This window comes from Grampus griseus, assembly GCF_964374135.1.
Source record: "Grampus griseus genome assembly, chromosome: 10".
Classification (NCBI taxonomy): domain Eukaryota; kingdom Metazoa; phylum Chordata; class Mammalia; order Artiodactyla; family Delphinidae; genus Grampus; species Grampus griseus.
In genome coordinates, this window is record NC_139004.1 from 88,895,577 (window position 1) to 88,923,528 (window position 27,952).

Consider the following 27,952-nt stretch of genomic DNA (forward strand, 5'->3'; position numbering starts at 1 on the left):
TTAGTACATTGTCTTTTCATTTGGTCAGTGGTTTCCTTTGCTGTGCAAAAGTTTGCAAGTTTACTTAGGTCCCATTTGTTTAATTTTGCTTTTATCTCCTTTGCTAAAGGAGACAGGTGCAAAAGAATATTGCTACAATTTTTGTCAAAGATTGTTCTGCCTGTGTTTTCCTTTAAGAATTGTATAGTGTCTGGTCTTACATTTAAGTCTTTAATCCATTTTGAGGATTTGGTTTTTTTTCTTGTATATGGTGTTAGAGAATGTTCTCATTTCATTCTTTTACATGTAGCTGTCCAGTTTTCCCAGTACCACTTATTGAAGAGACTGTCTTTTCTCCATTGTATATTCCTGCCTCCTTTGTTGTAGATTACTTGACCATAAGGATGTGGGTTTATTTCTGGGCTTTCTATCCTATTTCAATGATCTATGTATCTGTTTTTGTTCGAGTACCATACTGTTTTGATTACTGTGGCTTTGTAGTATACTCTGAAGTCAGGGAGTGTGATTCCTCCAGCTCTGTTCTTCTTTCTCAAGATCGTTTCAGCTATTCGAGGTCTTTTGTGTTTCCATACAAATTTTAAAATCATTTGTTCTAGTTCTGTGAAAAGTGCCCTTGGCATTTTGAGAGGGATTGCATTGAATCTGTAGATTGCCTTATGTAATATGGTCATTTTAACAATATTAATTCTCCCAATTCAAGAACATAGTATATCTTTCCATCTGCTTGTATCATCTTCAATTTCTTTCATCAGTGTCTTAGGTTTCTGAGTAAGGTCTTTTACCTCCTCAGCTGGGTTTATTCCTAGGTATTTTATTCTTTTCAATGCTATGGTAAATGGGGTTGTTTCCTTAATTTCTCATTTTGTTACTTCATTGTTAATGTATAGAAATGTGACAGATTTCTTATATTAATTTTGTATCCTGCAACTCTACTGAATTCAGTGCTGAGCTCTCAGTTTTCGGTGGTGTCTTTACGATTTCCTATGTATATTATCATGTCATCTGCAAACAGTGACAGTTTTACTTCTTCTTTTCCAATTTGGATTTCTTTTATTTCTTTTTCTTCTCTTATGGCTGTGGCTACAACTTCTAAAACTATGTTTAATAAAAGTGGTGAGGGTGGATATCCTTGTCTTGTACATGATCTTAGAGGAAATGCTTTCAGCTTTTTACCACTGAGTATGATTTTAGCTTTGGGATGGTCATATATGGCCTTTATTATGTTGAGGTATGTTCCCTCTATGCCCAGTTTCTGGAGAGTTTTACATCCAACACATATAAACAGCTCATACAACTCAACATTAAAAAAAACCCAAACAACCCAATTAAAAAATGGGCAGAACAACTGAATAGATACTTTTCCAAAGAGGAACTGCAGATGTTCAGCAGGCACATGAAAAGATGCTCAACATAGTTAATCGTCGGGGAAATGCAAATCAAAACCACAATGGGATATCACCTCACTCCTGTCAGGATGGCTATCACCAAAAAGAGCACAAATAAGAGAGGATGTGGAGAAAAGGGAGCCCTCATATACTGTTAGTGGGAATGTAAATTGCTGCAGCCACTGTGGAAAACAGTGTGAAGGTTTCTCAAAAAACTAAAAATAGAACTACCATAGGACCCAGCTTTCCACTCCTGGGTATACATCCAAAAAAACCCCCAAAAGACACAATGCACCCCAACTTTCATTGCAGCATCATTTACAATTGCCAGGGTATGGAAGCAACCTAAGTATCCATCAACAGATGAATGGATAAAGAAGATGTGCTATTGTATATACAATGGAATATTTCTCAGCCATAAAAAAAAATGACATTATGCCATTTGCAGTAGTATGGATGGACTAGTACGGCATTATGCTAAGTGAAATAAGTCAGACAGAGAATGACAAATACTGTATGATATCACTGATATGTGGAATCTAAAAAATATAACAAACTAGTGCATAAAGCAAAAAAGAAGCAAATGCACAGATACAGAGAACAAAGTAATGGTTATCACTGGGGCAAGGGTAATCCTAGGGATAGGGGAATAAAAGGGTTATTAAGGGATTACATGAAATTGTGTGTGAAACTTTTAAAAATTGTAAATTACTCTAGAGCTTAAAGAATCTTTGATTTGATTGAAAAACAATACATTATAAACAACGTTTGGATGTCTATTATCATAATGTTTCAGAAGAAAAGGAAAATCATAAGAGAAAGTAAGGGAAAATTGATATTTTAATCCTTACTCTATTTATGTCAACATTGGAATGAATAAACATTCTGCCGAAGTGGAAAGTAACTGATGCTCTTGTCTTCTGCTTGAATAAAGCCTAGATTTGGAAATTTTAGTTGACATGGCCAGTCCTTATCCATTTGTTTTTCCTTTATCCCTTCCCTGTATATTGCTATTCACCATCTGTTAGTGTGATAATTTTGAACATGAAAAGGTATTTTGCCAGGAAAATTAAAAGTTAAATTTGTGATACTTAATGAATGACTTAGATGGGGTTGAATGCTTGATATAAAGAATTGATTGAAAGAGTCACCTTTTGAATGAAATGACCTAAATGAGGTTATTCTCATAGCCACCGACATTCATTAGAGTATACTAGAGTACCTTCCAAGTACAAATTCCTCTGACCAAAAAAATACGATTTATTGGTTTACCATATAGCATTTATCAACTGTCTTTTATTTTAAATACAAAGAGGAAAAACTAAGATTTGTGTGGAGTTATTTGAGAACACTTTCATAAGGAGGAAATTATTACCAACAGAAAAATGTATTCAATTGCTGTTATGTTGACCTTTTACAGTACATGAACTTAGAATCCCTAAGTTTGTTAGTCTTTTGTTTGTTTGTTTCCAGGTTAACCACGTTCTTCTCAGCTTTCAACCAAAAGTAAGAAGAGACATTAGGATTTTCATTCTTTCTGGGTTGCTTCCTTCCTGAAGAACAATGGGGATGCTGTTAAGTGGAAGACGATTAATCACATCTCTAATTTTCTTCTTGTTAAAATTCTCAACAGCTGTTGATATACCACTTTCAGGTAAAGTGACAACGTTCAATACCTACTTATAAAAGTCCATATTTGCATTTTGATTTTTAAGTAGAATAATTATATGTTAAGGATGTGATTTTTCTACCATATTTCTACAGATTTTACAGCAATCTATCATCAGAATTCATGTTCTCCTTTTAAATTTTTCAGAAGACTTACATTTGGCCGCTTGCTATAATTAATTATTTTGCAGCTTTTAGCCTCTTAGACAAACTTGGCACATAACAAGAAATATAACCTATAGATCAGGTGCTATTTCACCACGTAAGATAATCTGCAATATTAGCAACGGCTATTACTTTTATGTATCAGATTTGTTTATTTTAGGGAGAAGTGTGACTCCAGAAGTTACTGGCATTCAACTAATCAGGACAAAAAAGGAACTGATTAAACTTTGTATTGTTTTCAAAATGATTATATATTTAAGAGTGGTACACTATTGATACTATGTATAAAATAGATTACTAGGGCTTCCCTGGTGGCACAGTGGTTGAGAGTCCACCTGCTGATGCAGGGGACACAGGTTCGTGCCCCGGTCTGGGAAGATCCCACATGCCGCAGAGAGGCTAGGCCCGTGAGCCATGGCCGCTGAGCCTGAGCATCCGGAGCTTGTGCTCCGCAACGGCAGAGGCCACAACAGTGAGAGGCCCGCGTACCGCCAAAAAAAAAAAAAAAAAAAAAAAAGATAACTAGTGAGAACCTACTATATAGCACAGGGAACTCTACTCAGTGCTCTGAGGTGACCTAAATGGGAAGGAAATCCAAAAAAGGGGGGATATTTGTATACGTATAGCTGATTCACTTTGCTGTACAGTAGAAACTAACACAACATTGTAAAGCAACTATACTCCAATAAAAATTTTTTTTAATTATATATTTAAGAATGAAAACAATTAGGACAATATTAAAAAGCCGTTTTCATAGTACACAACTAAAAGTGTAAAATGATACCACCTCTGCAAATTTAGAGCATTCTCTAGGGTGAATTCATATCAAAATGTTAGTCGTGATATATCTTAACATATATTGGTAAAATGGATGTAACTCTATCATAAATCAGTTTCAACAAGTTATAGTAATTAGTTCAAAAAACAGTACACGTGCAAACACAATTTATGTAATAGTGTATCAACTAATGTACAGGTTTGGGGAATTTCTCATTTATAAGCACATAGGATTTTAAAAAAGACCATTGAGAGATTACTTAGGTATTTTTATCCATACAGTTGAAGAATTAATCCCTATTATTTCTTCCATACCTAATTAGGAGAGCTATAATGTAAGAGATAAGAATGTTTATTAGAACCTTAGCATTGGAAATGATCTGTGCAGATCATCTAAATTTCAAAGGACTAGTCTTGACCTCAGAAAGTTGAATAATTATTGGAGAGGTGCTAACACAACTGAAACTTTTCTTCAGAAGTACTTGGACAGTCTGAGTGTGACTAGAAAAGGAAATAATTCTCTGAGTATATAATATGTTCTAAAACCATTTTCTAAGGGCTGCTTTAAATACTTGATGTAGCAGTTTCACATGACACACTTTGGGTGGCCCTGCATTTGTATTTCATCCCCAAGGTAAGAATCTTTTCTCTACTGCCCTCAAGTCTCTGTGTCAATATTCACCCTTTTAAGGAATTTCACTTACACGTTCTCAGATTTAAACTTTTGCTTTAGTCAAGGTGAAATCTGTTAGCCTACACACCACATATATTGGCCTATTTGTACAAACACTGGTCAAGAGCCTGAAATAATTCATCTTAAGTACATTCTTTGGGTTTTGAGTATGCAGTGCCAAATTAAGAGCACAGTTCTTGGCAATCCTTGTGGAAAAAGGGGTTAATAATTTTACATTTTCTTCCCAGTAGCACCAAAGATGCACTGGGATTCCTGATTCAGATTCTTGACCATAGAATATACATTCTGACCATAGCATGTACATTTTCCCTCCATCTTTTCTCATTTAGTTCACCAGTGGTGATTGGAAATTTTGTATTAGTACATAAGACACATTTTTATTCTGGTTGTCTCAGTTACTTATGCCTTTTCACACTCTAATGTCGTTAGACAACAATTGTTATAAAATATTAATGACATGTTTTCAGAACATCTGAATACTACCCATTTATTTCAGTACTCTAGAGCTCTCACTAGCAAATGCAAGTAAGGCAGGTATTCAATTTGAATGTCAATGAGTCTGGTGTCTCTGTAATTGGCCTAATTATGGAGGAAAGGATTTATAATGTAGAATACATATTCTTATAAACACCCAAAGGTTATTAGCTCCACTCCCTGAATAATTAGTTATGGCTGAGACTTTACAACCTTAGCAAATTTAAGAAAGAATAATGTTCTAATAAACAAGTTGTTCACAAGTTATTAGCTGATATCTTAGGGACTGTTGCTATTGTGCATCATCCCTCACCATTTATAACTGTAATAACATTTAAATAGTATGTGAATTTGCAGTAAGTTCAAGATCTGCTCTACTGAGAAAGAGTGGTAATCAGAAACAAGGTAAATGTCAATGAAGATATGAATGTTTTTTGCATGTTTTTAAAATGTTTCTGAATATGAAGCCTGCACTTGCATTGTCACTTAACTAGTAAAATTTTACTAGGCAAAAGTAAAGAAAAGTTTAAAATGGGAAATGGCTGTTGAGTTATTATTCTAGGCTGGTCGTCAGTGCTCAAAATGTGATTCATGGACCCCTCAGGGTCACGGAGATTTGTTCAGGCAGTCCATGCAATCACATGTTTCATAATAATACTAAAGTGTCATTTTTCCTTTTCCATCCTGTTGACATTTGCACTGACGTCACAAAAGCAGTGGTGCTAAAACTGCAGTTGCCCAGCACACATCAAGGCATTGACACCGAACTCATGGGTTTCCTCAGGATGGTATACTCACACCAAAACAACAAAACATCTAAAACACATAAAGCAAAGTTTTGCTTAAGATTGTCCTTGTTGAAACAGTTAAACATCATTGATTTTTAAAAATCTTCATCCTTGAGTACATTCGTCTTAATATTCTGTGGGATGAACTGTGAAATATACATAAAATAATTCTGCTGTGTAACAAAGTACTATGACAGTCTCTGTTCCTTGATTGTGTCATTATTTGAGTGCCAAGCCAAATACCATTTTTACTTAAAAGTACAACTGACAGACAAACTTTGATTACTTTCATGGATATTTTCCCCAAAACGAACCAAGTGAGCCTGTCACTTCAAGAGAAACAACTGATAATATATGTTGTCAATGATCAAATTTGGCTGTTGAAGAGAAAATGAGAATTGTGGAAAACTTGTATCCTACAGTGTGAGATTGACAGCTTCCCCACATTTAAGGCTTTCTTAGATCAGTGATGATATTAACAAATGTGAATTTTTTAAATTGTATAGTGATGTGTGTCAGTATTTGGAAGATCTGTATAACTCAGTGAACCAATATTTTTTTCCAGATGAATATTGTATGATGTTACAAAATCATGCACGAATTAAAAAGCACCCATGGATAAAACACTTTAATGACAGAATATGAAAATTTATCCATATGGTTTCAGATTCCATATTGCGGTAAACCTTTAACCACTTGGTGAGTTTCGGTGTACTATCCAAAAACAATGCCCACAATAATCAGAAAGGACTATAAAATATGTCACCCTTTTTCAAGTACATATCTGTATAAGGTTGAATTTTCTTCACTTATTTCAACAAAACAACTTACAGCAACATGTGGAATATAGAAGTAGATATGAGAATCCAGCTGCCATCTATTAAAATATTAAAGATTTGCAATAATGTAAAACAAGGCCACTTTTCTCATTATACTTAGTATTTTTGATAAAATATTTATTTTAGCAAATGATAGTATTAAATGAATTAGTAAATATTTAGAAGATTTCTCAGTTTTCATTTCTAACATGGTAAATATTATTAAATGTAACCTACGTTTACAAAAGCACTTTGGGATTTCCTATAATTTTTAAGAATGTAAAGGCATTCAGTGACCAAAAAATCTATTTAACTGGCTTGAATCTCTAATTTTACAAATGAGAAAACAGAGTGGTTCAGGGCCTGGCTCAATGTCACAGGGTTTAGGGCCTATTTGTAACTCCACTGTGGAATATTACCCATGTGAATCACACTCAGGGCCTTTCTGCAAATTGCTTTTCTCAAAGGATGTTTGCCAGAATCAGATTCCTGCTACTGAACCATTTACATTTCCTTGTGAATTCAATCCTGTCCCCTGACAGAGGTTGTTAGAACTGTACTAAAATTGTAATGTCTTAATTTGAAAACTGTTGAGTGTTCCATGACAGTAGATCTTAACATATATCATGATCTGTGTCCTATTTTAAAACTTAATCCAAGTTTGTATCTTCAGCGTTAGTACATTTATTTTATAATCATAATTCTCGGCAATGCCATCCAGCTGCTTGAATTGGTGAGAGACAAAGTCACCCCATACTTTGTAAATTTGTCTGGAAGGTACTTAACTTGTCAAACACTAAAAATGTTTATCACAATGAGGGAATATTTGAATATGTGGAATCCTTTTAAAAGAAACCATCATTTATTAGCTATTATTTTTATCCTAATGATTATTAGTGTTAAATTCTATAAGGGGGAAAAGTACCCTCAAACTTCCAAGTAGGAAAAATATATTAAAAAATGTGTGTAAATGGGAAGTTACAAATAAACAAGCTCAGGGAAAAATATAACAAAAGCAATAAATGGAAATAAAAATAAAGAGGAGGAGGGTTTTTTTTTTTTGCTAATTATTAATGAAGTATCTTATTGTTTTAAAATGATATTCTTGAGACTTCCCTGGTGGCACAGTGGTTAAGAATCCACCTGCCTATGCAGGGGACACAGGTTTGAGCCCTGGTCCGGGGAGATCCTACATGGCGCGAAGCAACTAAGCCTGTGAGCCACAACTACTGAGCCTGCGCTCTAGAGCCCGCAAACCACAACTGCTGAGCCCACGTGCCACAACTGCTGAAGCCTGTGCACCTAGAGCCTATGCTCCGCAGCAAGAGAAGCCACCGCAATGAGAAGCCCACGCACCACAACAACGAATAACCCCTCCTCACCGTAACTAGAGAAAGCCCGCACGCAGCAACGAAGACCCAACGCAGCCAAAAATAAATAAATAAATTTATAAAATGCTATTGTTCGTTGCCGGCAAGGATGTGGGAAACCAATGTACTCATGTTTGTGGTAATTAGCCCCTTGTGAAATATTAACATTTATCCATAGTCATTACCATTTGTGTCCATGCCTGGAAATTTATCATGTCACTAATTCAATAAAGGAAAAATCTGTATGCTTGAGGCTGTCTATTGAATGAAAAAATCTAATGTCCAATAATAAAGTTATTAAATAAATTATCAAATACCAATGGAAGAAATCATACAGAAGTAGTAAATTAACTATAATGTCTTACAAAACTATAAATAAAAAACAGAATTGTCAATGACCGAACCAAGTAAAACTGTATAAACACATCAACATAGATGAAATGTCAATAATTTAAACATAGATGTTTTAAAGTTGTTACACTGTTACGTTATTCTGGCATTAAATAAGTTATATGGCAACATGAATTGATGGCAGTGAAGTATATTCCCTACAGCTAAATACATTTTGCAAAGAGGAAGTGAGGTTCGATAATTTTCATTCTTTTATAATCCTTGTACTTACCAATATAGAAAGTGTGTTTATTTCAAAGTATTTCTGTTGCAGCTAAACTACACCCAATTATTGGAGAGCATGTTATTTAAATACATATTTTAATATTTAGTTCAACAGGTTCCAACAATCATAAAACAGTCAAAAGTACAAGTTGCCTTTCCTTTTGATGAGTATTTTCAAATTGAATGTGAAGCTAAGGGAAATCCAGAACCAACGTGAGTATTTCCTTCAAACTAAATAATTGTTTAAATGTATACAATCCTTTATATTAATTTTTACTCTAATCAGTATAAGCTTATTGGACTATAAGTCTACATATGATTGAAAGTAAAGATTTCCAAATGAATGATAGCCATGTCTATAAAAATAAAGTTTGGTTATTTACATATGTTCTTTTGCCAGTTAAAATTACTTTTATCATAAAATGTCTTACGTTAAATACTTAGCATAGACTTTGGCATTGTGGAAATATTAAACAATTCTTTACCTTATGAGTGAACAAGATAGCTAGAAAACAGAAGATACTTTATTCTGATGAGTGAAAGGTAGCATTTATTAAGCCAAAGTTAGTATATTTATAAATGATATTCTATACATAGTTATTATTGCATGTCTTTTAATGTAACCATATTGTATTCAGTGAATAGGTTGTTACTTGATATATTTTAAGTTGTCATAGAAATGTCGACTCATCCTAGATGGCAGCATACAAATGACGTGGGATATTACTATCTAGAAACAATTATTACTGTAGGTAATTGTAATCACTGATGAAGTTTTTTCTAAGTACCTCCCAGTTTGGAGAGAAAGAAATGTGCGTGTATTGAGATTAAGGAGGGAAAAGATGTGGGGAGAATTCAAGATTTTAACGTTCTACGAACGTATGGATACCAAGGAGGGAAGAGGGGGGAGGTGGGATGAATTGGGAGATTGGGATTGACATATATCCACTATTGATACTATGTATAAAATAGACAACTTATGAGAACCTACTGTGTAGCACAGGGAACTCTACTCAGTGCTCTATGGTGACCTAAATGAGAAGGAAATCCAAAAAAGAGGGGATATATGTATACGTATAGCTGATTCACTTAGCTGTACAGTAGAAACTAATACAACATTGTAAAGCAACTATACTCCAATAAAAGTTAAAAAAAAAAGATTTGAAAGTTCTAAATGATTCTGGGAAGCAAACCTACATACCTTTATTGATTTACCTGATCAGGATTATTTAAAATTGTAATGTGAATAACATTTTTATTGCCTGATAATTGGATATTTTAAAAATTATTAGTGAATCATTAACATGTTAAATTGTCATTATTCACTGGCAAAAAGCAAGACTTTACAAATACGAATTAAGCAGTCAATCATTATTCTTTTTTCAAGGTGTAATTAAATGCCTATACAAAACAGAAAATATTAGAAAACAAGAAAGAAATATCCCATCACAATAGTAAAAGGAGCAAATCCAGCAATTTCAATAGTAACAGCAATATCAACAAAATGTAATATGAACTGTTTAGCATGTACATTGCAGAGTAGGATAAAAGAAAACTTGAATGAATGGAAAGATATAACATGTCACCAATTGGAAATGCTTAATTTTGAATATGTGGAGTTATCCTAGTCAATGTATTGGAATTTTAAAGAACAGATTCTATGTGTTCTTTTGTAAGTAAAAGCAGTAAAAACATATAGAGAGAAAAGAAGTAAAAGTTGTTGTCAGGAGAGAGGCATGCTCCGAAGAAAAATATGGGTCTCGTGAAATTTTGTTATTTTTGAAAGAATATTAGATTATGTAAGACTGTGTTGTCCTGAAGCAAATCTAAATTTGCATGGGTAATTCATATATAAAATACTAAATAAAATCTTAATTGGGAAGTCATATATCTGTTGGATTGATAAAGATTTAAAAAAAAGGCTTTTTACAGCCTTGTCCATAGAAGTGACTCTGTTACATATGGGGGTAGGAATTTGTGTATGTTTTTTCTGGAATACAATTCTGCAATGTTTATCAGAAGTGATAAAATATTTCTTATGTTATTGGTTTATCAGTTTCATTTTTAAGGAATTAACCTAATGAAATATTTGGATAAGTACCCCCAAAAATAAATATGTAGGGTTTTTTGTAACAAAATTGTTCATAAAAGGGAAAAATGGAAATGGTTAAGTAAGTTAAATAGTAACTGTAAGACAGGAGATAATGTAATAAAATCTGTCTTTAGTAACATTGTAATAATTGGAAAAACTCACATGGAAAAATTATACATCCATTGTGGTCTCAAATATGTTACAGCTATGTCCAAAAATATTGATCATATATGACCAAATTTAATAGCACTTGCTTGTGTGTTTTTGAATTTTGAGTGAGCTCTTCACACGCGCGCGCACACACACACACAGAGACGTATTGTATATTTATATTTTTTAGTGTCCAAATATTGCAGTCTCTAAAATACTAGTAAAGATCCTGCATTATCTTTCTAATTGGAAAAGTTCTAAAATATAACTTTAAAAAGAACAGAACAAAACCTATTTTCACCTTTTTTTCCTGTCAGTTATCACAGCTTTTTCACGGCTTGTTTCTCAGTCAATTCTGGCTGCTGTAATAAAAATATCACAGATTGAGTGCCTTAAACAATAAACATATTTCTTACAGGTCTGGAGGTGAGAATACCAAGATCAAGTCACTGGCAGATATAGTGTGTGGTGATGACCTGCTTCCTGGTCACAGACAGCGGTCTTTCCCCTGTAACCTCACATGATGGAAGGGAGCAAGAAAGCTCTCTGGGGTCTCTCTTATAAGGACGCCAGTCCCATTTGTGAGGATTCCACCCTCATGACCTAATCACCTCTCCAAGGCCCTGCCTTCAAATACTATTACAATGGGAATTAGGCTTCAACATACGAATTTTAGGGGGACATAAACCTTCAGTCTATAGGAGTTTGTAAGATTTCTCAGATTCTTCAGAGACCCTTTTTTGTATTATATTCAATTAAATATGTAAATATATACTTTTTTTTACTATAAAATATCTGTTTCCTCATTTCTGTACATTTGTTTATAAGTAAGAAATACGATTTTTCAGGATTACTAGTTTTAGTTTTATCTTACAGATTTTCGTGGAGTAAGGATGACAAGCCTTTTGATCTCTCTGACCCTCGGATAATTGTATCCAACAACTCGGGAACATTTAGGATCCCGAATGAGGGACACATATCTCACTTTCAAGGGAAATACCGCTGCTTTGCTTCTAATAAACTGGGAATTGCTATGTCAGAAGAAATGGAATTTATAGTTCCAAGTAAGTATTACAGTAGAGATTTCATTTAATGTTTTAATGAAGTTTAGCAGGCGTTATACTGGGCTGCAGTGAAATAACAGATTATTCCTTTAATCAGCTTATATAGGCCTTATATTTTATTTATAAGGGAAATTGTCTTCCAGATCTTGATGCTTAGAAGTGGATGACCTTGAAAACAACATAATTTTGCTGTGTTTCAGTAATAATATATGTAACATGGGAAAACAATAGTATTTGTTTTGCCTCATAGGATAAAGTTAAATATATTAGTTAGATTTGGCTAAATTATACTGCAGTCACAAGTAATCCCCAAGCCCTCGTGTTAACCCAAGGTTATTCCTTGATGATGCAGTTTGCTGTGGGTCAGGCAGCTCTTCAGGGCAGCTGTTCTCCTTGCAGCCACTGGGCGATCCAAGCTAATGGAGGTACCCATCATCCTGTGTCAGCACCATGTGAAACTTGTGCCATCTAGGTCAAAGAGTGGAGGACAGAGAACGTTGCTTCCAACAACAAGTTACACAGGCAGCTTCTACTCACAGTTTGTTAGGTGGGGGCAGAGCAAATGGCATGGGCCCACTTAAGTTCAATATTGTGGGTGCCCCCTAGGAGAGGAGAACCAGTGATTAGTATATTGTAGTAATATTTTCCATAAATCATGATCATGGAAAACTGCAAGCTCCTTTACTCTTAAGAGTGTTATTTATCAATAACTATCCCAAAGAGTAAGCAACTTCTTCATTATCAGATCTGGCCTCTGCAGCATGGGATCTCTGATGACTGACTTCCAAGTTTGGTCATTTATTTTCCCAGATTTTAAGGTATCCAACACTACTTGATTCTAACCAAAGGGTTTACAGAAAAAAATCTTAGGTATGAAACTGTCAAGAGTTGCCATTTGGAAATTTCTTCTTGCAGAGTTCTAGACACTGAAGAGACTCAAAGTCGTAGACCTTCCAGGATATGGACGGTTTATGCTGGAGGAGCAGAATGTACACAAGCCTTGGAAAAACAAATAATGAAAAACGTCTGTGCGTTATCCTCAAAGTTGGGACAGGGAACTGGGTTTAAATTTCTTTAAGTTTTCTATATTTTTCTAGAGGAGAGAATATAGCTCAAATTTAGACTCTGACAGGTAAAATATGCATCTTAAAATTTACAGAATAATTACATTAAATGTACAGAGCAAATGTGAATGATTATCAAACTATGTGGTGTGAGGAAGAACAAGGCAAGAAAGGAGAGAAAAAGAAAGAAAAAACTATAGAAATCTCAGTATATCACTCATTAAAGGTGAAAGTAGATAGACTAAATGCTCCAAAATGTTTTAAAAGCTATAAGCTATTTACCATTTAACACATCTAAATCACAAGAAAATAGAACTGTTGAAACTGAAAGGATGGAAAACATGTCCCATCTTTTGAAAACATAAATAGATATCTTGAATAAATATCTTGACTAGGTAAATACTATTCAAAAGAAAAGTAGGTATGGCTATATTAATATCAGTCAAAATAGACTTTATTTTATAAACTTTATTTTATAAAGGCTTCCTGGAGATTAATGTACTAGGCATATATAATACGAAAATGTTTGAAGCAGGAAAAAGAACTACAAGGGGAGAGAGAAATATCTACCATAGTAATGAGAGATGCTAACATATCTGTTTCATTATTTGGTAGCTCAAGCAGAGGAAACATTAGAAAACCCATAGAAGATTTAAAGAACCCATTTACGAGCTCTAGCTAATGAACATGTATCGAACATTATACCTAAAGCTGTAGAATGTTTTTCAATATTTGATGGTATATTAGCTAGGAAGTAAATATGACCAAAATACAATGGAGAAATCAGTATTAAAAAGAAAATTAGAAAAAGTCTTATATCTTTCAAAATTAAAACATGTCTAACTCAAAGGCCAAATAAGAAATGGCAAAGGAAAATAGAATGTATTTTGAAGTGATGATAGTAGAAATTATGCTTAACAAAACAGACTTGAGGCAGCTAAAGTATTATGAGGAGAGAGATTTTTTTCATCTTCAAAATACTTTAGAAAAGAAGGGATGGAAATTAATAATCTTAGCTCCTTCATTTTCATCTTAAAATTGTTACCTAATAAGTTATCTTTAGATAACAGGTTAAACTTCAAAAGAGAGCGAAGGGGAACAATAGTATAGAAGCAGAAAATAAATCCAAGAAGGAGGTATTAAAAGTACACATATTTATTGGAAAACATTTTTAAAAGATATAGATGTGGAAAAAAATACCTTTTTCACTGATCTGAAGACTCAGTAAAGCTAAAAGTTTAATTCTTCATGACTTGATGTATAGAATAATCAAAGTCAAAACTCTCTAGTTTGTTTTTAGTTTGTCTGTTTGTGAAACGTGACCAGTTTGATTTCCAAATGTATTTGAGGAACACTGCAAGGTTTGGTAGAAGCTTGGAGAATGTTAGGAGGTGTTGGTCTTATCAGATAACAAGACTCAATGTAAAACTCAATGTAAAATGTACTGAAGCCTATGGTTTTGCACAGCGTTAGACAAATGGGCCAGTGGAGGACCCATAAACCAGCCCTCATATATGTGAAAGTAGTGTGAAAGAGCTGGCATGGGCTTCCTTTCTTCCTTTTTTTCCTCCTTCCCTTCCCTTCCCTTCCCTTCCCTCCCCTTCCCTTTCTTTCTTTTCTTTTCTTTTCTTTTTCTTTTTCTTTTTCTTTTTCTTTTTCTTTTTCTTTTCCTTCCTTCCTTCCTCCCTTCCTTCCTTCCTTCCTTCCTTCCTTCCTTCCTTCCTTCCTTCCTTCCTTCCTTCCTTCCTTCCTTCCCTCCCTCCCTCCCTCCCTCCCTCCTTCCCTCCTTCCTTCCCTCCTTCCCTCCTTCCCTCCCTCCCTCCCTCCCTCCCTCCCTTCCTTCCTCCCTCCCCCTAAATGGTATGGAACAACTGATTATCCACATAGAGACACACTTATTTCAAGTCCTAGGTCACATCGTATAAAAAATACATCCCAAGTGGATTAAAGGCTTAACTTTGCAAGGAAAAAAAAATTTTTAACTTAGAAAGTGATTCGGACAAAGTATTTATGACATCAGGGTAGAGAAAGATTACTTAAGACAAATTAAATCTCCACTAAGGATAATTTGACTACATTTGATTTTGAGATTCTCTTTTCATCAAAAGACCCTAGGACAAAAGGGAAAAGGTAAGCCATAACCCAGAAAAAAAAAAATCATGGCCAATGAATATAACTAAAGATAATACTAATGTATTTATAAATAATTTTACCATCCTCTAAGAAAAAAACAAAAAATGAAGTGGTAAAAGACATGAACTTGCACCTCAGACTGGTATGACCAATAAAAATATGAAAATGCTTTTGATATCATTAGTAATCAGAAATAGATTTACTGTAACTCAAATAATAAAAGCATTTGATCCCACAAAATTGGGAAATATAACAAAGTCCGAGAGTAACAATTTTAGGTGGGAATGTGCAGCTACCAAAACACGTATCCACCACTGATGAGAATAGTTTACTGCTTGGACTGTGGAGAATATTAGTCACTGCCTCCTTAATTAAAGAAGTTCTCACCTATGACCCAGAAATTCCATTTCTTTGTTCACGTGCACATGTCCCTTACCCACGTGCACCAGCAATAGTTGTGGTAGCATTGTTTGTATTTTTTAAATATACTGGAAAAAACTGAAGTTCTTTCGTGATAGAATGAAATAATTGTGGTATATTCATACAAGAATTACTACTCAGCAGTGAAAATTGATGAACCTTAAGAATATGTTGAACAATAAAAGTAAATCTTAGAAAAAAAGGGTGATTTTATTTATTTAAGGTCGGTCAGTATATGTAAAAATTAATAGCATATTGTTCAGGAGTGTCATTTCATGTGGTAAAATTATAATGCAAAGCAAGAAAATGATGAAAACAAAATTTAGGATGGTAGTTACCTCTGATGGAATGGGGAAGGGGTAGGATCTGCACCAAACAGAAAGATAATGGTGATTTTATGTTTTTCTTATGATGGGTGGTAGGTAGAGTGTTGTATTTTTTTGTTCTTTACATTTATTTTATAAATGACCTTTTAATATATATAAAATTAATAAGTATGTAGCATACTGATTTGTCTTAATTAGATATTCTCAGTTATTAAGTGTGATATTATAGAATAATAATGGACAGAGCAGTGGCATACAGTGTTGAAAATTGGCCTCTGGAGTTTGGGTTTGAAATGATAGTAGGAAATGTTCATGAATTCTGGGTCAGAAAACTGGTTGAGAATCATAAAATCATATAACTATACAGCTATACTTACAGTCTATATTATATAACTATACTATAGTCTATAACATAGAACTGTAACTATACAATATATATCTAATTGACTGAAATAAGATGGGAGAGAGGGAGAGAAAGGGAGATGTTAAAAATCTGTTGTAGAAGACAAGGCATGAGGGTGATCCCTAACCTGAATTCTAGTGGTTGCTATGGAAACACAAAGGAAAAAGGCAGTTGCTAGACCTATTGCAGAGAAGGAAATGGCACACTTTAGTATAAGATTCTACAACGAGGATTTAAAAAAAATGTTTTCTCTCATTATCTAAGCAGACCAAGTGAAAACATGAACAATGTAAGGATAATTCTGGCCAGAATCTGCTAGTATTGTAGTTAAGAGATGAAGAGTTGAATCTGAGCTATGTAGTGGGTAATTGCTCCATCTTTTCTGCTGCTATAGAAAAGAGCAAAATAAATTAGGTTTCTTATGCATCATTTCCAGCCCCTCCTGAAATTACTTCATCATCTAACAGCTTTCTGTAATCATTTACATGTTGAATAGGACTGCCACCCCAATTCTTAGGAATTTGTCAGAGACAAATGGTCAGAGACCATTTAAAGCTTCCTACGACCTTTATCAATTGATTCTTCTCTTAAGCTGTAAAGAATTGATTCTTCTTTTATATTAAACTTTGTAATTTGAGTTTTAGAGTTTGTATCTCTCATTTCTAAACTTTTCTTTAGACCAACCTTAAAGGCTTGATCCACCTAAGTTTGAACACAAGTACAGTAGCTAAAAATCTGGTTATTACTCCCTACAAACAGACCTTTATACACAATGTTTACTTTTCTGCTTTTAACAAAATTGCAGTTGAGTTTGCTGAAAAAAGAAAGAGTAAAAGAAAACCAACCAACCAAACACAACGTGCTGTTTTCAAACATGGGGAAAATCATTTAACTAAATGGAATTTCCAAGATATGGCATGGAGAGTTAGTGAATTATTCAACAGATCTTTATTAAGCTCCCTTCATGTGGCAGACACTCTTCTAGTAATTTGAGATATAGCAGTGAACAAAACAAAGCCTGTACCAAGAAACTTAAATCCTGTGGGTGTGGTGAGTGGGTCTGGGGAGAACATGAGCTGTTTTCTTGCCTTCATTATGACAGACGTCGGTGGAGTTAAAAGGATGCTATAAATAATTGTTTTGGCTGTTCAGTACTATGCATCCTTCAGGGCACAGATCAGCCTTCTCCACTTAGCATTCTCAGTCCGTCTTAGCCTATACTAATTTTCCTTACCTTGTATTCTTCAAATAATTTTTGAAGTATTATTTAACATCATAAATTTTATGTGTTTAGGTACACAATCGGGGACTTTTTTTCATAAAAAAATTCTGGTATAACTATCATTAAAAGCCTGTATTAGAACATTTCCATCATCCCCAAAAGATTCCTTGTGCCCATTTGTAGGTTTTCTCTCTCCCCAGCCCCAGGCAATCACCAGTCTGACTCTTGCCTCTATAAATGTTTTTTCTGAACACGTCTTGTAAATGGAATCATACAATATATGATCTTCTGCATCTAGCTTCTTCCACTTAGCCTGTTCTTTGTGATGTGTTCATGTTGTAGGATAAATCAGTAGTGTGTCCATTTTTATGGCTGAATAATATTCCATGATACAGGTATACCACATTTTGTTTATCCATTCACCAGTTGATAGCCATTTGGATTGTTTCTAACTTTTGACTATTACAAGAAGAAACATTAGCAATAATTAGTAGTGTTAGGAATATCCATGTGTAAATTCGATGGAATTTTAAAAGCATTATTTACTGTTTGGGGGAGTGTTTTGAGTGTTACATGATTAATCAGGTTGCTTAGAAGTGAGAAAGATAGCATCCTGTCTTATTCTTCCTCCTCTACATTGTCTTGATGCTGCATGAATGCATATTATCAGTGATTGACTTATTAGTTCATAGACTAAAGAATAAGAGAATGAATAAAAGTAATAATGCAATATCTACACACTATTAAAGTAATGTAAGAAATGGCAGGCTTAGGAATGAAATCATCTGTATACTGTTTTAATGGAAACCGACTTGAATTTTTAATGTGCTGGGTTTCTACATTTGTACAGCTTCCTCAGATTCCTCAGGTCAATTTCCTTAAGACATACCTTGGCTATTTACTGCTCTGATTTGGGAGGGCTAGCAAAAGCAGGGGTCCAGTAGCATATGTTAACTTCTTCTACTAATATATGCAAACCAACCAAAGAAGATCAATTTGTTCAGTTGAGAGTGCAACTTAGAGTTTTAAAGGTTTAATTAAGGCCCAGGATTTTGCTCTCATCCGTCAGAGTATGTGAATGACTAGAATGAAATGGGCTGAATTGGTTGTCCTTCCTTACTGTGAATTCATAGACTGAAAGGCAATGTTATTTCTCTGTACTTCTAAGTGGGTTAATGGGGTACACCACAGGAAATGGGAATCAATTAAATCTCTTTGCAGACAGAGACTGGAGTTAAGGGTGATACAGCATGTGAGCTCAGTAGCATGCATTCATGATAACGGTGCCAGCCTGTAAGCAATTTGCCGAGCACATTCAAGGGAAATGAAACGCACTCAAAAGCTCTCCAGACCAGTCCTGTAAACAGCAAGAAGTCAAAATAGATAAAGTTCTTTGGCATAGGAAGGGCAGTACAGAATAATTCATTAAACAAGTCATAGGTTCTTCATGAAATATATAGTGTTTCTTCCCTCTGGCCCCCTCCCTAGTTTCTTTAATAAAGTTAATTCCAAATAGTTGCATAAAATTGCAGAAGTTGTTATGATACAGGCTACGCGAAAAACCAGAAACAGCAGCAAAGGAAAGCTCTTTGTCTCTTTGCCCATCTCATCTCTGTACAATGTGGCTGGGTGTACCATGCAAAGTGAAAACATTTGAATAAGAGCCAACATATACCGAGTGGTTTTTAAGTGCCTGGCACTATGTTAATTGATTTATATGAAATTGTTTATTTAAACTTTGATGCAAATCAATGTATTAGGTGTCATGACAGTTTCCATTTTATGAGTGAGGAAACTGAAGCACATTAAGTAACAGGTTCAGGTCACATAGTAAGTGATGAAGCCAGGATTCAGCCCTAGGCAGCTGGCTCCAGAGCAGTGTATGACGCGATGCTACACAGTGTTGCCTATGCTTTGATCATTCTGTTGACACATCTTCTAGATGAGTTAGAAAGCGTTATGCTTCTTTGTTGAACATACCTTGGCAGTGATTATCAGACTCACAGAGAGGTAGAGAATATAGGGAGATTTGATTTTATTCTTTGGGTGCCAGAGAAAGATAATCTGTAGTTTACATAACTTGATGGTGGTTCAGTCACCAGCATCTTTTCATTGAAGTGATTAGTTAGAAAGATTTGTATTTAATTAAATTACTCTGATGCCATTTCATTACAGTTCTTTACCGTTAAGTGTGTTGGAATGGTGGGACTCTACAGATTGCTCTTAAGAAATTTCTAACCTAGTGAGACTTTTGAGGACCCCAGAGAGATGAGTTGGAAGGATTCTAGGATGCCAGAGAAAAGTAAAAGGGGGCACAGAAGGGTAAAGATATTGGTCTGAAGCTACATAGCCATTAGTTTTAGTGTCTGGGCTAGAGTCTAGTTTATCCTGTAGGCTATCCTATAGATAAAAAATACTTTTTTCAGAAGTCTTCTGTATTTCAAGTACAGAGATGTTATTTTTTTCAGTATATTAAGTTGAAAGAATTAAGATGATGAGTTTCAAAACCAATTGTCAGCACCTCAAGTTGTAGAGCCCCTAGAGATTTTGTATTTGCAGGTTTGCCATGCGTTGATAGCTCCAATAAGAAGACTAGCATGCAGCTACTTTGTCTCTAGGAAAGGTTTTTCATGCTAGATGGGTTTTCAGGAAATTGTACCCTTGGAGTTGTTACTAGAAATCTGTCTGCTACACTGAATAATAAATGTGGAAAGTTACTGGAGAACAGTAAAGAGATGAGTGCTATGATTTGCTTGATTTTCTGATGCAGGTAGACTGATAGGGACAAAATGTTTATAGCTTCATCTAGACTTGATTATTATGGGATTTCCAAACATTTTTAAAGCCCTACTTAGTTAGATGCTGATGTCAAAGTTGGTTCTGATCCCTTTGCAAAGAGACCATTCCATGGTCAAGTCCAGTCTTACTGAAACACAAATTATTTTGTTTTTGGTGATGATGGAGCACTTATTTGAAATGTTTTGGTAAGCTAAAGCAGGGTAGTTGGCTCACGCAAAAGAAAAACAATTGTTTACAATTCATTTTTTAAAGTATTGCATCTGTCCAGACTCAACAATGCTAATGTTTATACCAGAGAAACACAATTAGCAAAAGTCATTGGTTGGAGTTATTTTTAAATAGACTCATTTCTTTATTTGAATTAACTTCATGCCTGCTGTTAAGTTGGAGTAATTAAATTTCGCATTTATCTGTGGATGTTAACATGTTCACTTTTTAGCTTTGCATCAGGCTCGCTAAATAGTTTCAGAGTCAAAGAGTAAGACATAAGAAAACCTGACAAATTTATGTCCTTTACAATGTTTATTCTTAGACCTTAAATTATTAAATATATAACTATTCTTCCTTGTTTCCAGGTATTAATTTCATCTTTGGTTAAAGCTGTTCCAAAGATTTATGGTGTGTGTGTGTGATAAAGGTTTTGTAGACTTCTAAATTTTATTTTATTTTATTATTGATGCCTTGGAAGCCAGTTGAATAACGTAGTTACATTTTTGTAATTAGAATTTTATAATGTAGATTTAATTAATGCAAGATGATAGTGCTTCACTGGCGATACTCTCTGTTTGAATTATTAAATTTTTACTGAAGAGGAGGCTTTCCAGTTAGGGCTTTGTGCAACTTCATTAGCTACTTTACAATAGACACCACCCAGGAAACTGTATATTCATATTTGGCACTGTAAAGTTTGCTGGTTATAGAACAGGATTACGTGCTCCTTCCAGTTCCTAATCTATGTTTCCCTTCCTCTTTTGCTGCTCGTATCTGTGTATAAACAGATTCAGTAACTGCCATGCAACACAGCTAACTTCAATACCAGCAAACACCGGGCTTCAGTTATAGCAAGTTTCAGTAAAAGGTGATTTGAATTTGGAGCTTAGGGTACATACTAGTTTTGTAAGTTACTCTATTACTTGCATAAGGTATACTTTCTGCAAAATGACTTGCATAACATTTGTCCGTCAAAGCTAAGTCTTTACCAAATAGGTGGTATTGATACTTTATCTACAAGGTAAAGGTAGGGAACGTACTCAGCATTCTTTCCCATTTTTTGATGGAAATTTCATGCTACCTAGAGCAAAAGGATGATTCCAATAGAGTTACCATCTCAAATGTATTTCCAGACTCACCAGGAGAAATCTGTTACAATGAGTTGACCATGAGGGAATCCACTGAGGACTGTCACATGACTGATGCCTGCCTTTTGAACTGGCAAAGGCAGTGTAATAACCACACTGCCCCCTGCAGTGTTAAGCCTTGAAAGGTCCTTGAATTTAGACAAAAAGCAATTCACTGTAACCAGCTAGTGCATCGATAAGAAATGTCAGCAAATTCCCTCAATCACTAAAGAGTTAGGTTAGGGGGTGAGGCTCAAGGGAACAAATATACAGGAACTGCACGAAGCTTCTCAAGAAGAAATTTTACAATGAATGAGTATATCTTTAGACTCCCAAGAATAATGATAATCTTTTGTGAACCATAATTTAAGAATGAAATACAGAGACGGAAAACCTGCTAATAAATTCCATCAGGTCAGGAAGGTTATAAGTACCTTCTTAAGGTCCTTCTCGTCCATCAGAGTCTGAGTAATTCTATAACACAAATTCCCATAACAAAGTGGAAAGGTACAAATAATGTTGAGGAAGAATATATCTTGAATATTCCTAAAACTATTTTATAAATCACTTCATAAGAACATCAAGCACTGGTGTCAGATTTCAACTTCTACCCAGTTGTGACTTATAGTCCCAATGCATTGATTTTTAGGAAATTGATTCCAGCATGGGAAAGAAACAATATGCTGAAATACTGCAAACTCTCCTTTCCTACATCAAGTCCATTTCACTTAATATTTCATTTACTGAGAGTGATTTCAATGTGAATGACTCTGTCTGCCACATATAGTGATCATGTTTGGCTTTTCATTGCATTCATACTGTTTTCCCCACGTGGGCTTTGAATTGTTTATTTAGTTTGATTATGCTCTGAATGGAATATTTGCCAATCACATTCAAGGGCTTTACAATAAAGCAAAAGACAGAAAATAAGTATCTCCCTAAAAATAAATCACAGGGTTTGGAGAAAAAAGATTCCTTATCTATCAAAACTTAAAACGAGCGACTCCTGTGACTCACAGCTTACATCTCTGCACAGAGAAATAGGCACAAGCATACTGTTGCCTTATTGATGTCAGAGCAAAAACGCTTGTTGTCTACAGTTACAGATGCAGAAATATTTTTAAGGTTGTATAAGGATGCACCACATATTTTTAACAGTATTTTCCTCTGCAGGAGAGATACGAGAACCAAGATTTGGGGTGTTGAATTTATTAAAAATGCTCTAATTTTTAAAAAGAACGCTTTAAGATATTACTTGTAACGTTAAAACATTACTTGTAACATAAATTTTAAATAATGTCTTTAAATGATTTTTTATACCAGATGTTCCAAAATTCCCAAAAGAAAAAATTGACCCTCTTGAAGTGGAGGAGGGTGATCCAATTGTCCTCCCGTGCAACCCTCCCAAAGGCCTCCCACCTTTACACATTTATTGGATGAATATTGGTAAGTAATGTTCTGTTGTATCCATAAGGGGACATTTTAATTTCATGCATCATGTAAACTAACATACTGATAACTAACATAAAGATAAAAAATTAATATATGGTTGTCAATGTGAAATCAAGTAGATTTTAAAAACTATTTCTATCTGTTGTCTTCTCTAAGTTCTAAATACACATGAAAGCACTAGAAAACCACTAAATATGTTTCTTGATTTTGTCATATCTGGAAAGAGTAGAGGATTTATTTTATTGATGTGATAAAGTATGTCTATGAAGGAAATACTTTTGGTATTCCAAACAATTTACTTACCTTTGGGATATTATCCATGTCAAAACTGAGGATGGCTTGTATCTGTGTTGCTAGCTTTAAATTTCTCTTTTAATAATGTTGTACCCACTTCGTACAGTGACACACATAGAAATTAGTATTAACTTTTGTGTTTAATTTGTCAAAAACTTTTACCAATTCTTGAGTTGGAATTCCAGTTTCTTGTAAAGCCTACTTCTGGCATGTGCCTTAGCAGCGCTCTGTAAATGTTTTCCCATTGTGTCCCACAGAGAAAAATAATAATCGTACAGCATTTGAAAGAAAGCAAAAGAAGCTACTCTTGGCTGCAGCCCAAGTTGCAGATTCCGTTCATCTTACAACTTTCCAGGCTGCATCCATGGAAGAGAGATTAATATCTCAGACACACTTTTGTGGAAATTTGTTTTAAAGATATATGATCCTAATAAAATAAGAGTAATAATTAGGCCATTATCTGAATTGGACCAGTTTTCAGATAAGCCAGTGCAGACCCATAAAGCACAGGTAGAGTCCTGGATGGTCAGGGGAGGTAGAATGCCCAGACTGGTAAGTGTACTCCCAAGGGTTTTGTTATTTTTTGTATTTTACTTCTTACTCACTAATTGCTTTTATAGTAAGACCAGACTTGAGAGGAATAGGAAGAGCCGACATGAAAAATAAAATAAAATTAATATAAAGGAAAGGATAATGAAAAAAGGAGATGAGACATGATAAAGGACAGTTGCCCCTTTTAATGACAAGATATTTCTTTTCCAGAATTAGAACACATCGAACAAGATGAAAGAGTATACATGAGCCAAAAGGGAGATCTGTACTTTGCAAATGTGGAAGAAAAAGACAGTCGGAATGATTACTGTTGCTTTGCTGCATTCCCAAGATTAAGGACTATCGTGCAGAAAATGCCTATGAAACTAACAGTTAACAGTTGTAAGTCCAAATAATTTCTCGTGCCAGCATGAATGGGGGATACAAATGTGTCTATAATTTTATTCTGGTTGAAGCCAGTTAGAGCTGGGTTGATATTTTCCACCAGTGTTTAGTTCAACTCTAGAGATGTCATCCAAATGAAAGAGACATCTGCAGCTGTACATTGACGGTAGCTCTGTCTCCTGCATCCAGAAAATCAAATCTCAATTCACAGTACAAATGTATTTCACTTGACGTCTGGAAGGTCTAGTCATTTCCCCTGGGCGAAATACACGAGGAAATTCCAGGGACTTTCTAAGCAAGTCTCAGGCTCTGGATCTCTGTGATTTTGGATAAACCGGCAGGCTGACAATGTGGAAGAAAAGAACAGAGTCAAAAATAAAAAGAAGCAGTATTACGATTTTTATCACATCAAGCTTTTTTGTCCTTCCCAAATTGGCAAACTTATTTGAATTGCTCCTCTTTCCTAGTTAATTCTGCAGATGCCAGTCTGGGTTCCTACATTTGAAAACAGTCCTTATTAGTGGGAGAAAGAACCATAGATTCAAAGGGCAGAGATAATCTCCAGCAGTTCACTGACTGAGTAATTGGCTCTGGTGGAGTCAAAAGTTGGCATGACCATTCCATTGTCTAATTTGGTTCATAATTTTTTCATCATTGTGTGTAGATTCACTATGCCAGGGCTTCACTATAGCATCCTTTTGGCAACCTCAGTTCTCTTTAATGGAGCTATAATTTGTATCTTTTCCACCTGGATTTCATCTGTAGTAGTTCAAGATTAAGCTCGTTATAAATGTTTTTCAACTATATCACCAAAGGTGCTTTTCTAGTGAAGCATGGTTATATCTCATTTTGTAATTTTTCTAAGAGAAAACTATGGCTTTTCATTCTGTTTTGATATCTGCATCTACCATTATGTTTGTGAGTTTTTTTCTTCCATTTTTTTATTTCAGTAAAGCATGCTAATGACTCGAGTTCATCCACAGAAATTGGTTCCAAGGGTAAGTTGATGACGTGCAGAATGTTGACATTTATTTTCACCTACGGTAGCTCATTGTCATCTTAGAATTTGAATTTTTCCTTTAATACCGTTGTGAGTTTATTAAAATACTGATATTCTTAGTAAGGAAAACTCCTTAGCGTAGAGGGTTCTATTTCCTCCCATCCCCATTAAATATATGTAAAAAGGAGTGATATTTATAAATGCATAACTATATAAATACACCTATATACTTATAGATGATATAATTAACATAAGTAAATACACATATATAACACATTTTTAATGGAGTAATTATTATAGGTCTCCTAAAATGTCTCTCCTGGTTGATCAGCAGTTTGGTTCAGAGCTGTTACATGAAGAAAAGGAAAAAGGACTGGTCGAGTGTAACAGACATAGGGAAAGCGTTGAGTGTAAGAAAGTTAGATGGTTATTTTCCGTGCAAGACCTCTTGGAGTACTTAATATACAACTGTCCATTGTGACTCACTGAGAAAGAATATAGGTTGCAGCATTTTCCAAACTCATTTGTCTATGAAAAGGTTTTTATTTTTTTGTGTTTCCCATAGAGCACTTACCACAGTCGTGTTCTATGGAAGATGGCTGAGTAAACCTGAATTATATAGTAGGCTGTTTTTTTGTAAAGAAAAGAATCATTTGTTTGAATGTGACAAATATTCCTTTTAAAATTGGCACCAGCATCGAACCCTCCATGCTTGGATATCTAATATACCGGTAACATCGGCAGGGCTGGATAAGGGCTCCTCTTGGTACACCCTCAGTTTGAAAATGGACTGACTAGGTATATATGGCCAACATCATTTCCTTTGAGGTCAATAAAACAAACATATATTGTCATATCTTTCCAGCAGTCAGTAAAAATCATTGCACATACTACATGTGCAAAATTATTTTTCAAGAAACAAACACTTGGAAGGAAGCTATAGCAGGCTACACAGAGCTGCCAGTCATTTTCATTCTTCTCCTCTGGCAACAGCACGTCACCTGTTTACTCTTTGCATATCGCGTCAAATTACATTGATATTGGACGTGAAACATAATTTGTGTGAACACTTGGAAATGAAATCAAAGTTTGCATTGAAAATGGAAGTTTCCTCATTTTCCATTGTATTTGAAAGTATTCTTAGGAAAATAAGACATGGAACATTTCCTTACCCAGTTACTGAGAATGCTTCTGAGTCTTTCCTACAACAGTGTTTGTCTTTGAGGGCCTGAGACTGCAAGTAGAGTCACCTAAAGAGGTTGATAAATTCATAGATGCCTGGTGTGCACCACAGGCTTCCTGAGTCGGAATTTCTGGGTGCAGGGCCCAGGAAGCTTGTCAAATATTTAGGCACATTTAAATTCAAGAAAAATACACATGGCCATCAAACATGAACATGTATGATTAAAATGTAGAATATAAAACCATTGACTGTCAATTAACTTAAGGGCTTTCATCAAGAAACTAATTATCTTGAACGGTGTTTGAACTTCTGAATTTGAAGATGTGGGTTAAATCATAACCTTCATAAAACTTGATGCAACACTTACTTAATGCATCTGAAGGGCAACCCATGCTTCGTGGTATGAGTGGAATCTATTTAAATGGGAGTATATTAAAATGTGTGAAAAACATGTGAAGTAAATGTGTGAAAATAAATTAAAATGTGTGTGTAAATATACGTACACACACATAGGTCCATATGGTTAAATATTTTTTAAGAAAGATTGAGTGCCAAAGGAGTTTACTTTTCTTAGTTTGGAAAAAAAAAAAAATCTGAGCCTTTTCTGTTCTGCTTTGTAGCGAATTCAATCAAGCAGAGGAAACCCAGACTACTGTTGCCTTCTCCGGAGAGTGGCAGTGAGTCGTCCGTTACCATCCTCAAAGGGGACACCCTGCTGCTCGAGTGTTTTGCTGAAGGCCTGTGAGTAACTTGACCCCGTTCCTGATTTTTTCCGTTCTGTTCTGTAAAGAATAAGGTAGCAGTGAAGGGTGTGCCTGCATGCATCTTTAAAAATGATTTCTTTAAAAAAAAAAATCCTGTTACTACATCCCTGGAGAAAGTAATCTGCACTTCATTCTGCAGATTTCAGGCTGTGACTGAGATTGATTTATAATTAGATCTCTGTCAGTTGGTGAAAGTGTGAATGGAGGTGTCAGTGACAGCATTCTCCTTGGCTCAGTCAGCAGTGGGATGCCATCCTTAGAGCATGAGGTTGATAGGAGTCTGCCCATCACTATTAGTGCAAGGTTTGTGTCTCTCTGCTGTATTGTCCTGCCCCTGCTTGTTAATGTCTTTTCAGGTTCCACGGAGCCCTGTTTATCTGTTATTTCACCCACCTGTCCTTTGCACACAAGCAGGTCCAGATCATGCAATTTAAGAGAGTTTTACATCAGAACTCATGAACCACACTTTTTTCACGACTGAAGAAATAACACTTTTCCAAATCCTCCAAGTAAAGGCTAAGGAGTCTTCGCTTGGTCACCTCTTGAAATTGTGACTTTA

At 34.9% G+C, this 27,952-nt stretch overlaps 1 protein-coding gene across 1 annotated transcript in view; it reads left to right on the forward strand.

Moving 5' to 3' along the window:
- Positions 1-27,952, forward strand: part of CHL1 (cell adhesion molecule L1 like) — a gene marked incomplete at its 3' end in the record, with an annotated part of 133,439 nt that overhangs the window by 49,275 nt on the left and 56,212 nt on the right. Inside the window, exons 2-8 of the mRNA XM_082664751.1 lie at positions 2,859-3,039; positions 8,862-8,967; positions 11,873-12,060; positions 23,088-23,210; positions 24,273-24,443; positions 25,397-25,444; positions 27,250-27,370. Coding sequence (XP_082520877.1) covers positions 2,949-3,039; positions 8,862-8,967; positions 11,873-12,060; positions 23,088-23,210; positions 24,273-24,443; positions 25,397-25,444; positions 27,250-27,370 — 848 coding nt within the window. The 5' untranslated portion in view covers positions 2,859-2,948. The remainder of the gene's footprint in view (positions 1-2,858; positions 3,040-8,861; positions 8,968-11,872; positions 12,061-23,087; positions 23,211-24,272; positions 24,444-25,396; positions 25,445-27,249; positions 27,371-27,952) is intronic.